General features: G+C 35.8%; 1 protein-coding gene and 1 pseudogene across 1 annotated transcript; both read left to right on the plus strand.

Moving 5' to 3' along the window:
• Positions 1-264: 264 nt before the first annotated feature.
• On the plus strand, positions 265-786 carry LOC127137940 (uncharacterized). The gene has a single exon (XM_051064346.1). The coding sequence runs from the start codon at positions 265-267 to the stop codon at positions 784-786; it is 522 nt and encodes a 173-aa protein (XP_050920303.1).
• Positions 787-3,762: 2,976 nt separating this feature from the next.
• Positions 3,763-4,978, plus strand: LOC127135649 (uncharacterized; annotated as a pseudogene).
• The last annotated feature ends 16,758 nt before the right edge of the window (positions 4,979-21,736 follow it).

Genomic DNA, 21,736 nt, shown 5'->3' on the forward strand with positions numbered 1-21,736 from the left:
AAAGAAAATTTGGAGATACCTTTCGTAAGTTTAATTCAGATTGGTATTTAAAATATGATAGTTGGTTGGAATATAGTCAAAGTGAGGATGCTGCATATTATTTATGTTGTTATCTTATCAGGTCACATCTGAAGAACATAAAGGTTGCGATGATGCCTTTATAACATAAGGCTTTACAAATTGGAAAAAAGTGAAAGGTTTCGAGTTCATCTTGGAGATGTAAATATCTCTCATAATCAAGCATGGAGAAATTGTCAAGCTATAATGACACAAAAGCAACACTTTGAAGGTGTCTTGTGTAAACAACCCAATCAAGTTAAAGAGGACTATCGACTTCATCTGACAGGTATAATTGATTGCATTCGATATTTCTTGGCACAAGGTTTAGTTTTTCGTGGTAATGATGAGTCAAATTCATGCATAAATAAGGGGTTTTTTCTTGAACTTATGAGTTTCCTTGTTAACCATAATAAAGATATTTATAAAATTTGGAAAAATTATCGTAGAAATCTTAAGTTAACATCTCCTGATATTCAAAAGGATATTGTTAAAGCTGCTGCAATGGTCACTACTCAAGTTATACTAGACGATCTTGGAGATGATTTATTTGCTATTTTAATCGATGAATCTCGTCATATCTCAGTGAATGAGCAAATGGTTGTGGTTATACGTTATGTAAATAATGAAGGAAAAGTTATTGTGCGTTTTCTTGGTGTTGTTTATGTTTCAAATACTAATGCTCTAACGTTGAAGTCGGGTTTGGAGTCATTATTTGCAAAATATTGATTATGTTTGTCAAGGATATGTAAACAAGACTATGACGGAGGAAGTAATATGCAGAGTGAATTCAATGGTCTAAAAAGCTTAATTTTAAAAGAGAATTGTTTTGCATTTTTTATTTATTCTTTTGCCCATCAACTCCAATTAGCTCTTGTGGCATTAGCAAAAAAAATTCTAAAATTGTTTTATTTTTTAATTTGGTTGCTAATTTGTATAATGTTGTTGGAGCATCATGTAAGCGCCGAGATATTCTTCGTGGAAGTCAAGCTACAAACGTGAAACAAGTCTTGGAATCAGGGACAAAGGTGTTAAGAAGAAAGGGTGGGCTCATGCCCCCACCACATTCATCATTGATTAATATTTAATAATATAAGTAATATATTAAGAGATTAATTGAAATACACTGACAGTGTAAAAGGATTTTACACCGTCAGTTAATCATAATCGTTGGATATTGAAACAAGTTTGACTTTTATTTTAAAAATCTATAAAGTAATACAAACGGGTGATGGTGATGAATCGATTGTGTAAAACTTTTTATACTGACAGTGCATAGTAATTAATCTCATATTTTAATATATTTAATGTACTAAAAATTAGGAAGAAAAACCACACTTAATAAAATGATACGGAGTATCACACACATCCATCTGCATTTAAAATTAAATAAATTCTTTAAATAAAATTAAAAAATTTAATTCCTATTTCTTTTCATATTCCTATTAATTATCTTTTACTCTTTTCAAATAGAAACAAACCACTTTTCGTATTCTTCTTTCTCCCACTCCTTATTCGCTCACTACGAAGTGTCTCTCTGTTTCTAGCTTCTTCTCCATTGTTGATCTTTTAAATTATAAATTTTTTAATTTTAATCTTTATGAATTTAGAATTTATTTTTATTATTGTAATAAGAGTAAAAATTATATTATCACTTTCTTGAGCTTGAGATTGTGTTAATGACAGAAAATTTATTTTTAGAGTTTTGTAGCGTTTGTTTGAAATTGTTGTGTTTGTATCAATTTTATAGTATTATTATTATGAATTTTTTGAATATGATTTTAATTGTGATTTTTTGTTTTGTTTTTAGTAATAAGCAATAGAAAAATATTTTAAAAGAAAACCAACATAGCAATCATCAACTCCTAATTCTCAAATACCTAATGACCGTCAAAGCCTCAAACTGGGTCCTCCGTGAAAAAAAGATATTAGGAGTTTGAATTGGAAAAACTTCCTAACGATCCCGGTTTAAGGCCAAAAATGTCAGATTAACATCCAAGTGATAGAGATGAAATTAGAAGATATTATTTGCAAAAAAAGGTCCTTGTCAACCAAAAGAAATTATTTTTCCACAAAGAAAATTCGGAGATACCTTTCGTAAGTTTAATTCGGATTGGTATTTAAAATATGATAGTTGGTTGGAATATAGTCAAAGTGAGTATGATGCATATTGTCTATGTTGTTACCTTATCGGGTCACATCTTGAAGTACATAAAGGTTGCGGTGATGCCTTTATAACATAAGACTTTAAAAATTGAAAAAAAAGTGATAGGTTTCGAGTTCATCTTGGAGATGTAAATAGCTCTCATAATCAAGCATGGAGAAACTGTCAAGCTATAATGAAACAAAAGCAACACATTGAAGGTGTCTTGTGTAAACAATGCAATCAAGTTAAAGAGGACTATCGACTTCATTTGACAGGTATAATTGATTGTATTCAATATTTATTTGCACAAGGTTTAGTTTTTCGTGGTAATGATGAGTCAATTTCATCTAGAAATAAGGGGAATTTTCTTGAACTTATGAATTTTCTTGTTAACCATAACGAAGATATTTATAAAATTTGGAAAAATTATCGTGGAAATCTTAAATTAACATCTCTTGATATTCAAAAGGATATTGTTAAAGCTGCTGCAACGGTCACTACTCAAGTTATACTGGATGATCTTTGACATGATATATTTTCTATTTTAATTGATGAATCTCGTCATATCTCAGTGAATGAGAAAAAAGTTGTTTATGTTTCAAATACTAATGCTCTAACATTGAAATCGGGTTTGGAGTCATTATTTACAAAATATTGATTAAGTTTGTCAAGGATATATGGACAAGACTATGACGGAGCAAGTAATATGCAGAGTGAATACAATGGTATAAAAAACTTAATTTTAAAAGAGAATTATTCTGCATATTTTATTCATTGTTTTGGCCATCAACTCCAATTAGTTCTTGTGGCATTATCAAAAAAGCATTCTAAAATTGCTTTATTTTTTAATTTGGTTGTTAATTTGTATAATGTTGTTGGAGCATCATGTAAGCGCCGAGATATTCTTCGTGAAAGTCAAGCTACAAAGGTGAAACAAGCATTGGAACCAGGGACAGATGTGTTAAGAAGAATGGGTGGGCTCATACCCCCACTACATTCATCATTGATTAATATTTAATAATATAAGTAATATATTAATATATTTAATATAAAAAAAATTAGGAAGAAAAGTTAATAATGACCCCCACTTAATAAAATGATACGGAGTATCACACACATCCATCTGCATTTAAAATAAAATAATTTTTTAACTAAAATTAAAAAGTTTAATTCCTATTTCTTTTCATATTCCTATTAATTATCTTTTACTCTTTTCAAATAGAAACAAACCACTTTTCGTATTCTTCTTTCTCCCACTCCTTATTTGCGAACTACAATCTGTCTCTCTGTTTCTAGCTTTTTCTCCATTGTTAATCTTTTAAATTGTAAATTTTTTAATTTTAATCTTTATGAATTTATAATTTATTTTTATTATTGTAATAAGAGTAAAAAATGTAGTATTACTGTCTTGAGCTTGAGACTGTGTTAATGATAGAAAATTTATTTTTAGAGTTTTGTAGTGTTTGTTTGAAATTGTTGTGTTTCTATCAATTTTATAGTATTATTATGAATTTTTTGAATATAATTGTGATTTTTTGTTTTGTTTTTAGTAATAAGCAATGGAAAAATATTTTAAAAGAAAACCAACTTAGCAATCATCAACTCCTAATTCTCAAATACCTAATGACTGTCGAAGCCTCAAACTGGGTCCTCCCGTGAAAAAAAGGTATTTGGAGTTTGAATTGGAAAAACTTTCTAACGATCCCGGTTTAAGGCCAAAAATGTTAGTTTATCATCCAAGTGGTAGAGATGAAATTAGAAGATATTACTTGCAAAAAAAGGTCATTGTCAACCAAAAGAAATTATTTTTCCACAAAGAAAATTTGGAGATACCTTTCGTAAGTTTAATTCGGATTGGTATTTAAAATATGATAGTTGGTTGGAATATAGTCAAAGTGAGGATGATGCATATTGTTTATGTTGTTATCTTATTCGGTCACATCTTGAAGAATATAAAGGTTGCTTTGATGCCTTTATAACATAAGGCTTTACAAATTGGAAAAAAAGTGATAGGTTTCGAGTTCATCTTGGAGATGTAAATAGCTCTCATAATCAAGCATGGAGAAATTGTCAAGCTATAATGAAACAAAAGCAACACATTGAAGGTGTCTTGTGTAAACAATCCAATCAAGTTAAAGAGGACTATCGACTTCATTTGACAGGTATAATTGATTGCATTCGATATTTATTAGCACAAGGTTTAACTTTTCGTGGAAATGATGAGTCAATTTCATCTAGAAATAAGGGGAATTTTCTTGAACTTATGAATTTTCTTGTTAACCATAATGAAGATATTTATAAAATTTGGAAAAATTATCGTGGAAATCTTAAGTTAACATCTCCTGTTATTCAAAAGGATATTGTTAAAGCTGCTACAACGGTCACTACTCAAGTTATACTGGATGATCTTGGAGATGATTTATTTTCTATTTTAATTGATGAATCTCGTCATATCTCAGTGAATGAGCAAATGGTTGTGGTTATACGTTATGTAAACAATGAAGGAAAAGTTATTGAGCGTTTTCTTGGTGTTGTTTATGTTTCAAATACTAATACTCTAACATTGAAATAGGGTTTGGAGTCATTATTTGCAAAATATTGATTAAGTTTGTCAAGGATATGTGGATAAGACTATGATGGAGCAAGTAATATGCAGAGTGAATACAATGGTCTAAAAAGCTTGATTTTAAAAGAGAAATGTTCTGCATTTTTTTTTATTGTTTTGCCCATCAACTCCAATTAGCTCTTGTGACATTAACAAAAAAAGCATTCTAAAATTGCTTTATTTTTTAATTTGGTTGCTAATTTGTGTAATGTTGTTGGAGCATCATGTAAGCGCCGAGATATTCTTTATGAAAGTCAAGCTACAAAGGTGAAACAAACATTGGAAGTTACGACCACTACCCCATAAATGCATCCGTCAAATATTACACTGTGGAATCAAAATACTAATAAATAAATTATTTTCAACTCTCGTATAATATTAGAATACTAGATAGTGGTGAATCCAATTACGCTTGCCAAATTATAAGCATGCAAAAACAAGTTTCAACATTTCAAATTTAGAGTTTTTTCAAATTTTAATATTAAAAAAAACTAATAAAAAATGAAATACTTAGAATTACACTTGCCAAATTGGAAAAAAAATATTTAAATTATTTTTTTATTTGAAGTGTTTGTTAAATTTTTTTAATATTTATAAGTTTTTTTTCAAAAATATTTAATACTAAAAATTATTTATTAAAAAAACTAAACCAAATGTGTCTTTTATATTGTTTTTTTAATCAATTTAAGGAAGACTTATATTTATTTTACGATTCAATGTACTTGAGTGTTTGTTGGGATTTTTTACGAAAATAACCCACTTTTTCAAGAAAATTCCCAAAATACCCCTGGTTTTAAAAAATTTCCCAAACTACCCCACTTTTAGGAGGAGTCGCCAATTGAATTGGAGACTCCTCTTAAAAATTGAATGGAGACGCCAATTGGCGCCCGTGTGTAGGGTTTAAAAGGAGGCACCAATTCAATTGGAGACTCCTCCTAAAATGCATTTTTTTGTGGTAAATGGTATACGTGATAGATAAATTTGATATAGGACCAATTGATATTAATAAAATTTGCCATTTACACAAAGAAACCTAATGGTGATGACCGGGATCACCTAACCGACCTCCGGTCCCACATCCTCTAGCTACCCTAACCCACGTTGAGGATTCGGTACCCGTGTTTGAGCATCTGAGGGGCCAGGAGCGTCACTACCAACTACAAGAGAAAGTCTGTTGAGGTAGTCAGACAAGTCGGTATAGTCTTCAGTATGCATCGATGATGTATCGCTGTAGTTGAGCTCATGACCCATGCTAGAGAAGTTGGGATGTGGTGGACTCATTGATGGGCGACCGGGACGGTTGAAGGGAGACATGGGTGTGAACGATGCGTCGAGGAAAGGTTGGAAAGGTTGTTGGGGTGTTTGGTAGCGATAGGGTTGTTGGATGTTTTGGTTTTGTGAGGTTTGGGCTTCTTGGCTACGGTAGGAGAAGGGACAGTTGGTGTTGAATGATCGTTGGGTGTTCTGGCTTAGGAGACTTTGGTAGAATGATGGGTGCGAAGTGATGTTGAGTCTCAGGTTGATGGTCAATTTGTTGGTGATGGTATGGGGTATGCTCTTGGTATTGGTATTGGGTGTATGGAATGTTTTGGTTGTATGTTTGTGTGTTGGTTGAACGGAACGTTTGACGGACAGGGGGTTGTGTGTATCCAGTCTGACACTGTTGTTGGGGGTTTGATGTTGAGGTGTCAGGTGTGTAAGTCATTTGATGTGGATCGTACAAGTACATATCCCCGGTGATGAACTGAAAACCAACCGATCTGTGCCAAGCCATATAAGTACGACTTGGTTTTTCTTCCGTTGGCATGACTGCGTCAGTTAACACATGGTCATGACGGTGCTTCCATTTGCGACACTCCGATCTTGCAAAGCTTTGCCATGGATTGAAGTTCCATTGGTCGTTAACTTTGCGCAGATGCCATTCTCCTAGGCTAGCTGGGGGATCTGGGATATTTTGGGGCATACCGAACTGCAGCTTCACGCGATCACTGTTGTGCATCTCGACAGTTGTGAACCGTATTATCGGTGTACATGCAGTCCATACGGCCGCGTCTTCAGCGTTGACTTGATGGTCATGATCCAAATTAAGGTATGGACGCCAAATAAACTGAAATGTAAAAGAAGATTGGATTATAGTCAAGGTAGAAGAAGTTAACAAAATATAACGAAATAATTAAGTTATTTTCCTTACGTCTGTCGGTCGAAGGTGATCCAACAGGTTGCAATACTGAGTAATACAGTGTCTTGGACATCTGTTGTAACTCATACCACATGCAGACCATCTACACCAAAAAGTCAAAAAATATTAGTTAGAGGTAATAATCTTTAAAGAAGTAAGTAAAGATATAACAATTTAAACAACTTACTTTTGTGCATACGGAAATGTGAAAGGGTTGTTATTGACGGGTGCTAGAGACGGTAGTCTTGATCAACCCCATGCTTGTAGCAAAATAGCACATCCAGAAAATGTAGATGTGTCTTTGTGTGAGTTTTTGCACAAGGAGCTATAGAGATAGGCTAGACAAGCAGATCCATAACTGTAACTTCCTATTCTATCTACATGTCTAAGTAGAGGTAAATACATAATATGCATGCTAGAACCACTACCTTCGGGAAATAAAAACGAGCCAATTAACAGCATAATGTAACACCTAGTTTTTATTATTCGAGCATCTTCGATAGAATGCTCATCTAAGTATAAACTATTATAGTACGACTTAAGGCGTGAAAGTAGTATACCTTGACCTCTTGCGTTATCATCTAACAAATCAGTCTCCAAGAGATCCATGCAAATTGAATTTGCATAGTTGGTTTTACCATTAACAGCCTTACCTTAAATGGGTAGTCCCAAAAGCATGTAGACGTCTTCTAACGTCACGGTACACTCACCGGTTGGGAACGAAAATGTGTGTGTCTCTGGTCTCCATCTTTCGCATAAAGCTAGAATGAATTAGTTATCTATGGACCAAGACAAAATCTTGCTTATATGACCAAAACTGGTGAGTTTAACATAAGGTTGAACCATCGGGTCCATATGGACATATTCGTGGACACGAGTTCGGAACCTTGATACATCCTATAAAAGAAAGAACAAAAAACTTGACTAAGTTGGTATGTTAAAATAAAAGGGGGTTTGTGAAGATGAAAGATAAAAAGTTAACAAAAGAAAAAACTTACATATGTTGCGATGTTTGCAACCGTTCCTCTATGCGATTCGCCCATTGTGAGGATAGACATTTTGTCGGGGGGTTGGTGTAGATGGAACTACAAGAAGTTGTTGCAGATGAAATTGTAGATGAAGTATTGTAGAAGAAGTAGTGAGAGTGATGGTGTGGAAGAAGTGTTGATGGAGTGGATGTATTTATAGGCAAATGGATAGGAGCATGAAAAGTTGTGCTTGCATGATGTCTCCACTTGAATTGGCGACCATGTACAACCTTTAAGAGGGGTCGCCATTCAAATTGGCCCCTCCATAGGGACATGCATGCAAGACCTAGGTCTGATTTCTTGGTTTCGAGGCCTGAATGCATGATTTGACAAGGTGTCTCCACTTGAATTGGCGCCCATGTGCAAGGAATGAGTGGGGGCGCCAATTCATTTGGAGTGTGTGTCTGCATGTCTGACACGTGGTTGTCCTCTCTCTTGCATGCTGAACATGTCACTTCTTAGTAGCTTGCATGGTTGACACATCATTTCGGAGTAACTTGCATGTGCGACACGTCACTTCGGAGTAGCTTGCATATGCGACACGTCATTTCAAACTAGCTAGCATGTGAGACACTTCACTCCTCTATTTAAGTGTCTTACTATCAACATCCAAGACACTTCACTCACATTCATCTGCAGTAAGAAAATAGTTTTCATCTGCACAATGTCATCTTCATTATTATACAGTGTCAACGTTCACTGCAACAGTGAAACATACGAGTCTGAGCTATATGGTTTTTGTTTTCGAAACACCGATACCATTAGACTCACGATCAAGAGAAATGCAACCTTCTTGCATTTGAAAAAAAGAATACAATCCTGTATAGAATCGGGTATTGTGTCAAAGATCACATATCAAAATCCAATATTTTTTTAGAATAGTCAATGCAAGTATTTTCCCCTTAAGGTACGAGACGATGAAGATGTTGAATACATGTTTGTTAGTCATGAACATTCAGGCTGCAACTGTATTGAGTTGTACATTACTCTTCAACCATGTATACCATCTCAACAGTCTCAACTAACCAGACAAGATGAATCTGGTGAATTTGATCCACAATGGTCAGATCACGTCAACCCAGAAGCAGAAGCAGAAGTGGACGTCGTTGATGAAGAAGAAGAGGAGATCGAGATACAGGTTGATCACATGCTGAACAACGACGATGAAGATGATGATCAACTACCACCAATACCTCCTAGTCATGTCTACAATCCGCCTCAACATATGACAAGTATGGATCTGCACGACGATGAAACATCCAACAATGTTTTCTATAATTCGTATCCGAGATGAGAAGGCGAATTAAAGGTGGGAGACATGTTTCGTACCAAAGAAGAATGTGTTCTGGCTATCAAAAAATTCCACATGAACAACTCTGTTGACTTTACAGTGAAACATACTGATTCTAGAAGGTATGTTATCGAATGTCGTAACATGCTTTGTAAGTTTCATTTGGCTGCATCTTACAAGAAGAAAAACGAATCTTGGGAGATCGCTTCAATAGACCCACCTCATAGTTGCATTGCAACTAACGTTGAACAAGATCACTGTAAACTAAGCGCAACGTTGATATGTCAAGACATTCTGCCGTTGGTTAATAAAGACCCATCAGTGAAGGTGAGTATAATTATATCCCATATCAGAATAACATATAATTATACTCCATCTTACAAGAAAGCCTGGATTGCGAGGACAAAGGCTGTTGAACAAGTTTTCGGCAACTGGGAGGATTCATACAAGGAATTGCCACGGTTTTTATGGGCACTAAAAACATATGTCCCAAGAACTGTGGCAATTATGGAGACATTGCCAGCGATGATGCCAAATGGAACCTGTGTTACAGGTAATAGAATCTTTCACCGTCTCTTTTGGGCATTTGACCCGTGCATCAAAGGTTTCGCATTCTGCAAACCTATTATTCAAATTGATGGCACTTGGTTATACGGAAAATACAAGGGTACTTTGCTCATGGCGGTTGCACAAGACGGCAACAACAATGTCTTTCCCATTGCCTTTGCTCTTGTTGAAGGTGAAACGGCTGGTGGATGGGGTTTCTTTCTTCGACATCTCAGAATGCATGTGGCTCCACAAGCCAATCTCTATTTGATTTCTGATAGACATGCTGCCATTGAGAGTGCCTACAACAACCATGACAACGGATGACATGATCCTCCTTCTACCCATGTCTATTGTATCAGACACATTGCACAAAACTTCATGCGTGCTATAAAAGATAAGAATCTTCGCAAGAAGGTGGTGAATGCTGGGTATGCTCTAACTCAGCCGTCATTTCAATATTATCGTGATGAAATTAGACTGTCTAATGAAGACGCAGGGAGATGGCTAAATAACATACCAGTAGAGCAGTGGACAAGGGAATTTGACAGAGGTTGTCGATGGGGTCACATGACAACAAACATTGTGGAATCCATGAACGGGGTATTCAAAGGAATTCGAAATCTGCCGATAACCGCCTTGGTAAGATCAACCTATTATAGGTTGGCTTCTACGTTCGCAACCAGAGGTGAAAGATGGAGTGCGGTGTTAATGTCCGGGAAAGTATTCAGTGAGTGTTGCATGAAGGTCATGAAAGAGGAGAGCATCAAAGCTAGCACACACGCTGTAACAATCTTTGACCGTCATAGGCAAAATTTCAACGTCCAGGAAACAATGGACCACAACGAGGGGAGACCAAATTTAGCCTACGCTGTTAGACTAAACAGAAGTTGGTGCGATTGTGGAAAATTCCTGGCCTTCCGCATACCTTCCTCCCATGTCATTGCAGCATGCGCTTATACTCGTCAAGATGCTTACAGCCATTTATCTGATGTGTACAAGGCCAACACCATCATGAATGTATATGATCAAAGCTTCTCAGTACTACCAATGGAGAATTACTGACCTCCATATGAAGGTGATATTGTTTGGCACAATGACGAGATGCGTAGAAAGAAAAAAGGAAGGCCAAACAGCACACGTATCAGAACAGAGATGGATTCCACAAATAAAATGATAAGATTATGTAGTATCTATCGTCAACCAGGACACAACAAGAACAATTGTCCCAATCGAGGAGCATCATCTAGGTCTTAAGCTTTTTGTAACATTGTATTTCTGTAACCTTCAATCATTATATATCATTAAGTTTTTTTATAACGAGGTTTACAACAAACATCAGTACAAAATAAGCTATCTGAAAACAGAAATATTTCTAACTGATTACAACAATCAAATTGATGTCGTCTCGACCAAACATCATTTCCCTAGCATCCTTATCAGTCTTCATTTGCACCCAACCAAAGATACTGTTAAGTCTTTCAATACTTCTAATTTTTTCCCCTTATGGTATTTTTCCATCTAACCAACGAACTAGCTCCCTCTTCAGTTGATCGAACGTAGTGATGTTCCAAAACAGCATCAACATCTGAGGTTTGTCTCTCGCATAAATCACCTTTCCGTATCGGCGACGAACACCAAACATGATTGCCAAATGATTATATGAGATGTGGAACAATTACTCACGCAACACATCTATTTATAACACAAAAATTGCATTTTAGGAGGAGTCTCCAATTGAATTGGCGCCTCCTCTTAAACCCTACACAGGGGCGCCAATTGGATTGGCTAGGGCACCTGCCCTAGCCAATCCAATTGACGCCTCCATTCAATTTTTAAGAGGAGTCTCCAATTCAATTGGCGACTCCTCCTAAAAGTGGGGTAGTTTGGGATTTTTTTTGAAACCAAGGGTATTTTGGGAATTTCCTTGAAAAAGTGGATTATTTTTGTAAAAAATCCTGTTTGTTGAAGACAATTCTCCATGAGATCAAAGTGAGTTAAAGACAACTTATGACACATAGTATATTTTGATTTTTATATGAATATGTTTAATTGTGTTAAATTTAAATATTATATATAATAAAATATATGAGTATCACATTAATATATGTATATTGAAATTAGTACTCATAATAATTTATAGTATCAAATTATTTAATTTTTTATAATATCAAATCTTTATAATTAGATCTCATTGCTTGATTGATGTATATATTAACACATAAATATTTTAATAAAATATTTTATTTTACGAGTCATTATTAATATAATATAAATTTTATTTTTATCAATGATACTTTATTTAAGATATAAAAAATTTATTTTTAAATATTAATTTTATTTTCTTCATTTTAAATTTACCCATACACAAACACGAGTATCTCACTAGTTAACCTGTAAAAAAAATTAATTGTCAGAGGCTACACAGTCTATTCTTAATTTAACAATATATTTAATATAGAATTGGTATGCAAAACAAAGAAAAAAGCACAAAAGACCATTGTTTAAGATTACCTAACTACCAACTACTCAATAAATATTCAGGACATGGGAAAATTTCCCTAAAGGCATATGAGAACCACTTTTGAAATTGAACAAAACATAATTTGTCAATGTTAGCAACCTTTTCTTTGACAAATTACATACTAGTATCAAATTTGTTAGGATTTAAATTGTTCGAGTTAGACAAAGACCCGATACAAGGGTCCAACCATGAATAGTTCAATTGAAATTATTTAACATAGGTAAGACTTAAGGTACACTTTTTAATTCCTATTTTTTCATTACATTCATCTTGAATTTTGTAATTGGTTTGGACGCCGTCTGTGGGAATCGACATCGAATTCTCGCGAAATTTTTTCCATGATCAAAACTTTGTTCGCTTCAATGTTGAACCACAAAGAAAGCACATTCAAATCTTGTTCCATCTCCAACCTTATGGCAGAGTACATCTCCTTCGACTTTCTCGATCTGTCTACCAATTCTAATGACGATAATTGAAAAGGTCAATAGGGAAAACTTACGACAAAGACAATCCCTTCGTTATCATGAGATCTCACCTTATCTAAAAGGGAATTCAAAATAAGTCGCAAATTAGTGTCACCGCGTTCAAAAAGACGAGCATCCCATATGAATTCAAAATTCTCGAGGCAATGAGTGTCTGTTGTGAATTCAAGATCCTGATATATCATAGTGATATACCATGTTAGCTTAAGAAGCTCAATCTACGTTGTAAATTGACAAGATCCTGATGTAGTTCGAGATGAACATGAAAGAAGATTTCATACGCACTAACCATAATAGTCGGAGAAAGGAAACCATGTGAATCAAGTGGATCCATCAACAAACTACAAAGGAAACAAACTAGCGGAATCATCTCCTATCGTTCATCCAAATAAACTGATGTACGCAGCAAAAGGAGGGAAATCTCCAAATAAGGCCGAGACTATCGCTAGCATGGTCGGGTACCCAGGTTCTAACCTTACAAGAATGAAACGACATCCATGATCAAGCAAACCAACTACCAATACAATGGAACGACCTTCAGATTGAAGGACTCAATCGCAACATGGAAGGTGATGGTGAATAAGTCATGTACAAAAGATATAGGTTAAATGCTAGGGGTAATGCCAGATCTTATATCATTTCAAAGATAAAACCGATCACTAGACAACCAGATGCAGACTTCCTAAGGTCAATTCCAATGAAATGTGTTGATACCTCAGGCGCTTAAGATAGGAATATTTTAAGTTTTTTCAAAGCCAAATAAATAATTTTTTTCCTAAAATAAATATTATACATACAAATACTATTATAATCTTTGGCAATATGACATATATTATATTTATAAAACAAGGTCCCACTAGGAGGAACGCGCTTGAACCGTTGTTAGCACACCCCTCTTAGGAACTAGCCACTCCAAAAACGTAGATGGTGGAGCCCTGGAGATGTCCATCCTAAATCAGGATAAAACCTGGGGGAAGGGACAAGAATTCAACCTTTGGTCGGGGACGATTACTAGTGACGCTGAAGACTTCCATCACCACTCCTCGACCAAGATGTGTAATGACTAAGCATGGTTGTTACCCTAACTTGCGTCAATCAGGACCACAAACTTCAATGAATACGCCGAATCTCGCCAAAGAAACAAGAGTCATCAAACCTCAAGGATCCTGCTGACTCTCGCTCAAGAAGGACACAAAGAGGATAGTACTAATGGTGGAAGCCCCTTCTTATTGAAACGATCAAATTCAATCACAATAGAGGGAAGAACCACAAGTTTAGTCAAAACTAGAAAAGCAAGTCGAGAACTACCCAAATAATAAACCAGGAAGACCACGACGAATATTAAATAAATCACATCATGCACAAAGGAAACGTCAAAATGAAAAAGGTAAATAAATAAATATCATTGTTCGTACATGTGGAAACTAAACTTAAGGGCACACCACCCTATTTTCAATACAATTTAAAAATGAATTAAGTCTTTCCACCCTGAGACGCTGCAATGACATCCACCACCAATGCCCCATTCTGAACAACCTTAAACTGATCAAGTTACGACCGGAGAACAGGGATATCCGGCCGAAGGGCTTCGACTTGGTTGGCCTCTTGGTCAAAGGCCTTGTACACCCTCTAAAGATTTTTTTAAGGACACATCAACCTCCTTTCTCAGCCCAGCCATCCGTCCCTCGTAGGTCTCTCAGTCCTTAAATCGAGATTCTCTTTCTTGTTAAAGAGCTCACAATGCCTCATAAGCACGAGACTTCATCTCTAGTGCAATAGTGGGAACTTCTCTTAAATACTTTTTCTCTGTCTCTAGAGAGGATTCAAGGTTAGTAATCCTAGCAGCTAAAGAAGAGGGGGATCCATGGAATTTTTACTCCTCTTAAAGAGACTCTACGCGAATAGATTTCTCCCAAATGGATGACACTTCCTCTTAAAGATTATAACTTTTTTGTTCAGCTGCTTCACACTTACCTTTCTAGCTATTCCTTTATTTGGAAGGATTTACCATAGCTAAAACATCACCCTAGCCAGCAGCAGCTAGGGAGAATAGAGAACCAATATGATAAGTGTAAAACATGGATTCAGAGAAAGGCTCCATGTTTTATGTCTCGGGAAGATTTTTAAGATATGAAACATCCTCTTTGGACATCATAGCAAAGGCCTTATAAGGAGAAAATCCTGGAAGGCAGAATAATCGAAAGCTTGAGGAGAGAAGTGGATGACCCGAAAGTGGCACTCCCTAAGTGTCAGACTTGTTTAGATAAGTCTTCCACCAAGGGAGGACTTTGATCTTGGTCCCAGTCCTTTTTTGTATTAGCAAGAGGGAACCGAGCCCGATCCTTAGTAAATGCAACAACATCCCCAAAAGATGGATGGCCCGAGCCAGAGTGAATGAGGAAACCTCGACAGTGGCAAGCATGTTAAAACCGACGAGAGGAAGGGTGATGGCCCGAGTCAAATGAGCGACATTGGCATCTTGAGCCTTCCTATCTTTAGAAAAAGTGTAAACCTTCCTCAAGGAATCCATCTTATTTAGAAATATCGAACACCCATGTCAAAAAAAAATCGGGTGACTCTATCCTCACAAAAAATCTCCTTCCTCTCTAGATTACTGGCCACACCCATGATAATGCTGGTAGCAATAATCTATTTTTGATGTAGGGAAGGCTTCACCCCAGTAGGTCTAAACCCCTCGTCATTGTCGAGATTACAGTAAAAGGTATCCAAATTCTTCTTCATCGGGAGTGGCAAAGTCCTTATGGATGGCATACATATAAGGTTCACGTTTGAAATGGACCCAAGTCTAATATTTTTTAAACATATCTATGAACGAATAGGGAGATCCAGTAGAAACATAATAGAACATGGAGTGAGCTTCAAAAGCACAAGGCTTAACCAACACTAAACACCATTGAAAATTACCCTAGATATAAGAAAAATGGTTATATCGAGGAACTTCTTGATGTAGCACGATGAACCCTTGATCCCAGATAGAGGTGTGTATTATGAAAAAAAACTTGGAATAATAACCGATAGGAGGGTTTCCAAAACCGATACTCAGTATATAATTGGAATGCCTTTATATAGGCCCAAGAACCAAGATGGAGTTACAAGGGGACAACCTTTAAAAACCTCAACACCTCCACTTAGAACTTGAATAATGTCAATTATATGTCTATCCAGGTGAACAAACATTCATAAAAAGGAATGAAGCACTCCTCAAAGCTGCAATATATCCTTTTTCCTGATTTCACGGGGAAAACCGACTAGTTAGGGAGACGACTGGCTTCAATATTTGTTGTGCTCACGGTCGTAGGATCACTTAAAATAGAAGGGTTTCCCAATATCTTAGAGTCCACCCCACTATATTTGTTTGCATCAGGCGACTCCACTAGCATGATAACCTTCAGAGGAAGCTCGTCTACTTGGAAGATCTCAAAGGGCTTGAGCCAATTAACACCTTCAGACTAAGTTCCACTCACCAAATGATCCTTAATCTCGTCATCACTTGGATCTCAGTAATAAATCGTGTGATAAGTATGAAATTTCGGTCCTCCTCCCTATTTAAGTTTGTGACCTCCATCTGCAGAGTAATCAAATCGGAGGATGCTAAATCTCCTACAAGTACAAATGGATCAAGCGCTAAACTGACTGCGCAATCACCTCCTACATCCTCCTTATAAATAAGAGTGTCTAAGGAATACTTGTTAAAGGAATTTTATCTATTCAGAGAACCAATAGAAAACCTCTTTGACATAGAATTATTAGACATAATTATAACGATTAGAATTGAGTGAGTGTTAATGGGGTGAGGGGAACCTGAGCTAGAAGATGTTTATGCCCTAATTAAAGAGGAACAATTGCTACTCCTAGAAACATATGACAAACTTATGGGATGATCGTTTATGTTAGTCATGGCAAGGTAAATATTGGAAACTAGGAAACAAACTCAAGGTAAGAAGGGTACCTAAAGGGAGAAGAATCTGACGAAGAAGGTCGAGTTTAAATGTGGAATGAAAAGCTTTATTTTATGAAGGAAAATTCAAAGAATGCTCTGAATAAAGAATGAAATTAATCTAGCAAATAGAAATGGACTCTCAGGAATGGAAAAATTTCTCCCAAAAGATAATAGACCTTTATATAGAGGAGAGCAAGCAATGGACAAGACCACCGGAAAAAAGAAAGTTACAAATCAACAACCAAATTTCATCTTGGGAATACAAGCATACTCAAGTGCACTCGAATTCCCTAGGGGAAAACATCAAGCCAAAACCTGTGAGCCTAAAGTCACCCATCCAAAAAGTCGGCGAGACATTTCAATGATGGGAAATGAATTCAATGTGCTTGTTCCCCACTACTTCTGTAAGTGCTCCATGACCTTCCTGATTCCCGCTATGGTCAGACGCAATAGCCAGATGTCGACCACGACTTTGAAAGATTTCTCCAGCTAGAAAGTACCTGGCAAGCCTTGGAAGCAATTGTCTTGGGTTGGCAAAAGGCCCAATGAAAGGTCCCAACCATGCATAGACCAATTGAAATTATCAAACGTATATAGTGAAACACATTTCAAATTCAAGGTACACTTTCTGATCACCATTTTTCCACTACATTCATCTTAGAATCTGTAACTAACTAGGGAGTTTGAGTGTTATTCTTGCAGGTCCACCCCGCGTCATTGTAGCAGAGATCAACATCATCACTTCCAAGGTCCTAGATCAATGATTAATACTAATTCTATTTCGAACACATAACACAAATCACGTGCATTCATTCTTGTTAATTTACAAAGATAATTATCCAATTTATATTGCTTACAATCCACATAACCAACCATAGAAAAGAATTATAATTAGCTTAATAGATTTTCAACCAACTAACTAACTTGCTTTTCAATTAACTAATTAATATGTTTTTCAACCAACAAAACTATTCTCTCTATTTTACAATAAGTGGCATACTTAACTATTTTAGATCGATTAAAGAAATATGATAAATGAAAGAAGGGAAACAATAATTTATTTATTTATTTTTATTAATTATTTGAGTATTCTGATTATGGTTGAGAACACTTTGGATCATTGCTTAGCCCAATCATCCATTTCTTATAACAATTGTAGATGGACTAGTTTTGGTATGGATTGTAGGGTGTTTCTCCTCCCACTCTTAGTGGTGAAGAGCCACCCTAATGAAACCCAAAAATTCCCTTCTAAAATTTCGGAAGTATATCTTCAGACGCATCTATTGCACACTAAAACACGTTCTAAGTGAGATACACTCCCATTTTCCTAAAATCTAGTATGAAAATGTATCTTCGAACTCACCCCTACAATGCTTTGGTTTATTTCACAACTTAGTGAATATTCAGAAGTGTAGTTCTGAATTTGTCAATCGGGAAATTGAAAAAAACACCACCCTGCTTGTATTTTGCAATTAAGTGAATAATTTGAAACTACATTTTCGGATTTATCAAGCAGAAAATTTAATAAAATACCACGTTGCATGTATGCTTCACTTATGATCATATTGCCAATTCCTCATCAAACACTACCAAAACTTCCTTCCATGCTCCATCAATTTTTCTACTTCAAAATAACATTTCTTTATTTTTTTCACATTAAAAGAAGCAAAAGGAGCTGAAATTAAAGGTAACATACATGTATTTACTTCCTCATTGCTTCCTAAAATTTGGTTTTTGATCTGAAAAAATGAATGTTGCGTCAAAAGTGTATTTCTGGATTATTGTTGAATTTCATTCGAAACTGTATTTTCGGATTAGTGCAATGTTGAATTAACGAGTTTTTTTTTGTTTTTTTTATGTCATGATTGGCCTTAGATATGTTGCATCCAGACATTTTTCCCAAAGTTATTGTGTCTATGGATGTTAAACTGGCTGATGTCGAGGTAGATATTGGTAAATAATTTACGAATGAACTGAAGTTAATTGTTCGTGAACATATGCTCTAATGGATCCGCACAGTGGTTGCTAAATTGGGGTTGATAGTTGTAATTGGGATGTCAGATAATGATTCTGATAGAAGACATGTATTTGTGACACTGAGATGCAAAAGAAATGGAAAGTACACAAAACCTATCCGGAAGTTAAAATAGGATGACACCGACTTGAGTAAATGTGAGTGTTCTTTTAAGTTGCGCGGGTACCTTATGGTGAATAATACATGGACATTTAATGTGATATGGGGTATTGTCGTTGTCGCTACCGGGTTTTTAGGCAACGAAACTGGGACTTTGTTTGTTAAAGAGAAAACATGAGAGTCGTCATCAAATTTTATTTGGGTTTCCTCTATCGAGAGGAGAAGGAAAATAGTCGATAAGACCCTCAAAGAGAAGATGCACACGGGAAGTGCAAGGATAAAGAATCGGTCTCGCAACCGACACTTGGGTTCGAAAGTCGGTTACACAAGAGAAAGGTATTAGCACCCCTCACGTCCATGGTGCTCCATGGGAACCATTTGGGTTGTCTACATATTTGGGTATTTATTTGTTTATTCTTGTTTTATTTTCTAAAGAGTGTAAAATGATAGGACTTTGGGTTTTTTTATTATTATGGTCGCCAAGGTTTGTGTCCCTTGTGCCTACGTATCACTCATCAGGTGATGAGGAATCAAAGCTCCAAAGTTTAGAGTAGAAAATGTTTGTGTGCTGGTTGATTTTATCTTTGAGAAAAGGGTTTTCGGAGTGGTGTCCTAAGGCACAAAAAATGGGATTTGATGGGTTGTATTGCTTTTACCTTGAATAAGGGTTTATGAAAAGAATGTTTCTGATTAGATTGAACTAAAGTCTATGGACGGAGGTGAAAATTCTAGACAACAAGTCAAGCGTCTTGCGTCCAAAATAATCAGAGTAAGGGTAGGAAAGCTCCATTCTTACTCATTCTCCACCACTTATGGCTCGTGGCGCACAATACTAATCTTAATTTTATTATATTTTGAATTTGGTTATGAAAATACCGCTTGACATTGAATCAAGGTTTTGTTTATTTGATAATGAAATTGGGTAATGTAATGGATATACAAAGTAACCAAGTAAGAAAGTAAATGGTCTCATTGTAAGGTAGTCCAAGAGAAAGTCTTGTGTGTGCAAAAGTGACCTAAGCTAACAAAGGATAATGGTCTTACAAACATGTCTCCCCAGGGTAGTGCCATGACGCCATTCTTACAACCGGTATGTAAGTTATAAATGAAATCCAAAGTTAAGAACCAAGTATCACAAAGTATGGAAAGGTCCCCTAAGAAAAGGTCCTAAGATGAGATCCTCTAAATCCAAGTTGATTACAAGTGGAATGAATCTTTTTGGGAAAAGTTTTACTTTTTGACTTTGCTCGGTTTTCTTCACATGTGACTTTGTTACACTCAAATTGGTTGCGAACTTACTTCCTTAATGTTTGCAGCATATGTTTGGATCTGATGGAAGAGAAACAAACAAGGATTAAAGGCTTAATGCATGATTTGGCTGGTCTGGTCTGGCCTATGCAGCATGATGAAGCCTCAACTTTGCACTTGGGCCAATTAAAATTGGCTCATGCATTTTAAGTGAAAATTAGGCCAAATTAACTTTATCATATCCTTAACATATTGTAAAAAGAACCAGGTCAAAAGGAGTTGTGATTTGGAAATGCCAATTGTTCAAAGTGGTGGTCATGAACATGATTTTAGGCATGACTAGGCAACTTGACCAACTTGGCCAATACATGATTTGAGATCCTTATGCATTGAATTGGGTTTAGGGAATTAAAACAAATTTGAAGAAAGATTCAATTAGGACATTTGGCTCAAAGTATATCCTAAAAAAGTTTAAAAGATGAAAAAGTTATGGGGTTTGGACCAAATGGTAGGCCAAACTTGCCAAAACTTGACCAACCAACATGCCCAAAAATGCAATTTTGAAGTTTCTTGGATTTCAAGGTACCATGGTGATTGTTTTAAGTTCAAATGAATAAGAATTTATAGAAACCAAGCCTTGATGCCTTGTGGGATGGTTATGGGCCATGCTTGTGGATGAAACCAAAGATTCAAAAGTCCAAATTTCAAAACCAAGCCTTCACTTGTACCATGGATGAAATGGATGTATGTTTGGTGGATGATGGTTGAAGTTAGATTGAATTGGATATGAGTGGACTAAGGGATGATGAGGTGATCAAGAAAGGCAAGGTATATAAGCAAAAGGGGCATAAATTAGGTTTTCTTGAACTAAGAGGTTCTTCAAGGTCCAAAGTCAAACAAACTAGGGTTTGAGGTGGATGAGGTGTCTTGGAGTAGTTCACAAGGTTGATGCATAATAAATTTTTGGGTATTAGTGGTTTCCAAGAGCAAGTCCAAGGCATAAAGTCAAATGATGACTTATACAAGCCACAAAGAAACAATGGACTAGGGTTGAGGTCCTTAGATGACCAGATGAACAAGCAAGGCTCCCAATCAAGGCTCACCACCCCAAGTAGGGTTTTGGAGATAAATGGAATGACTTGTGTAGTCTCACAAGGTATTGAAGAATAAATTATGGTTTAGGGTGGCTTGGGCACACCCCAACATGATCAAGAGATTTTGGTGATCCTCAAATATGAACACCATGCTTTAAGTTTATGCTTTCTCATTATGAGTGTAAATGCAAATGAAACGATGAATGATGAAAGTATGCTTATGAATTAGGGTTATGAAGATGATATGAAGGTAGGATGAATTTGGGGGTATGACACCCACTAATATCTTAGTCGAGTTTGTAATTAAGTTAGTTTTCACCTAACATTAATTCCTAAAACCGTAAGTAGAGAATACACTATATAGAGAAATATTATATATTTAATAGTTAAGCTAGATTAAGATGTAAAATTTATGATTAGTAATTATTCATAATTTGGAAT

The sequence above is a fragment of the Lathyrus oleraceus genome, chromosome 4 (assembly GCF_024323335.1).
Source record: "Lathyrus oleraceus cultivar Zhongwan6 chromosome 4, CAAS_Psat_ZW6_1.0, whole genome shotgun sequence".
NCBI lineage: Eukaryota > Viridiplantae > Streptophyta > Magnoliopsida > Fabales > Fabaceae > Lathyrus > Lathyrus oleraceus.

What these genes read in the sequence shown, in the direction of transcription:
- LOC127137940 (XM_051064346.1), top strand. Translation starts at nt 265, where the DNA reads ATGACACAAAAGCAACACTTTGAAGGTGTCTTGTGTAAACAACCCAAT.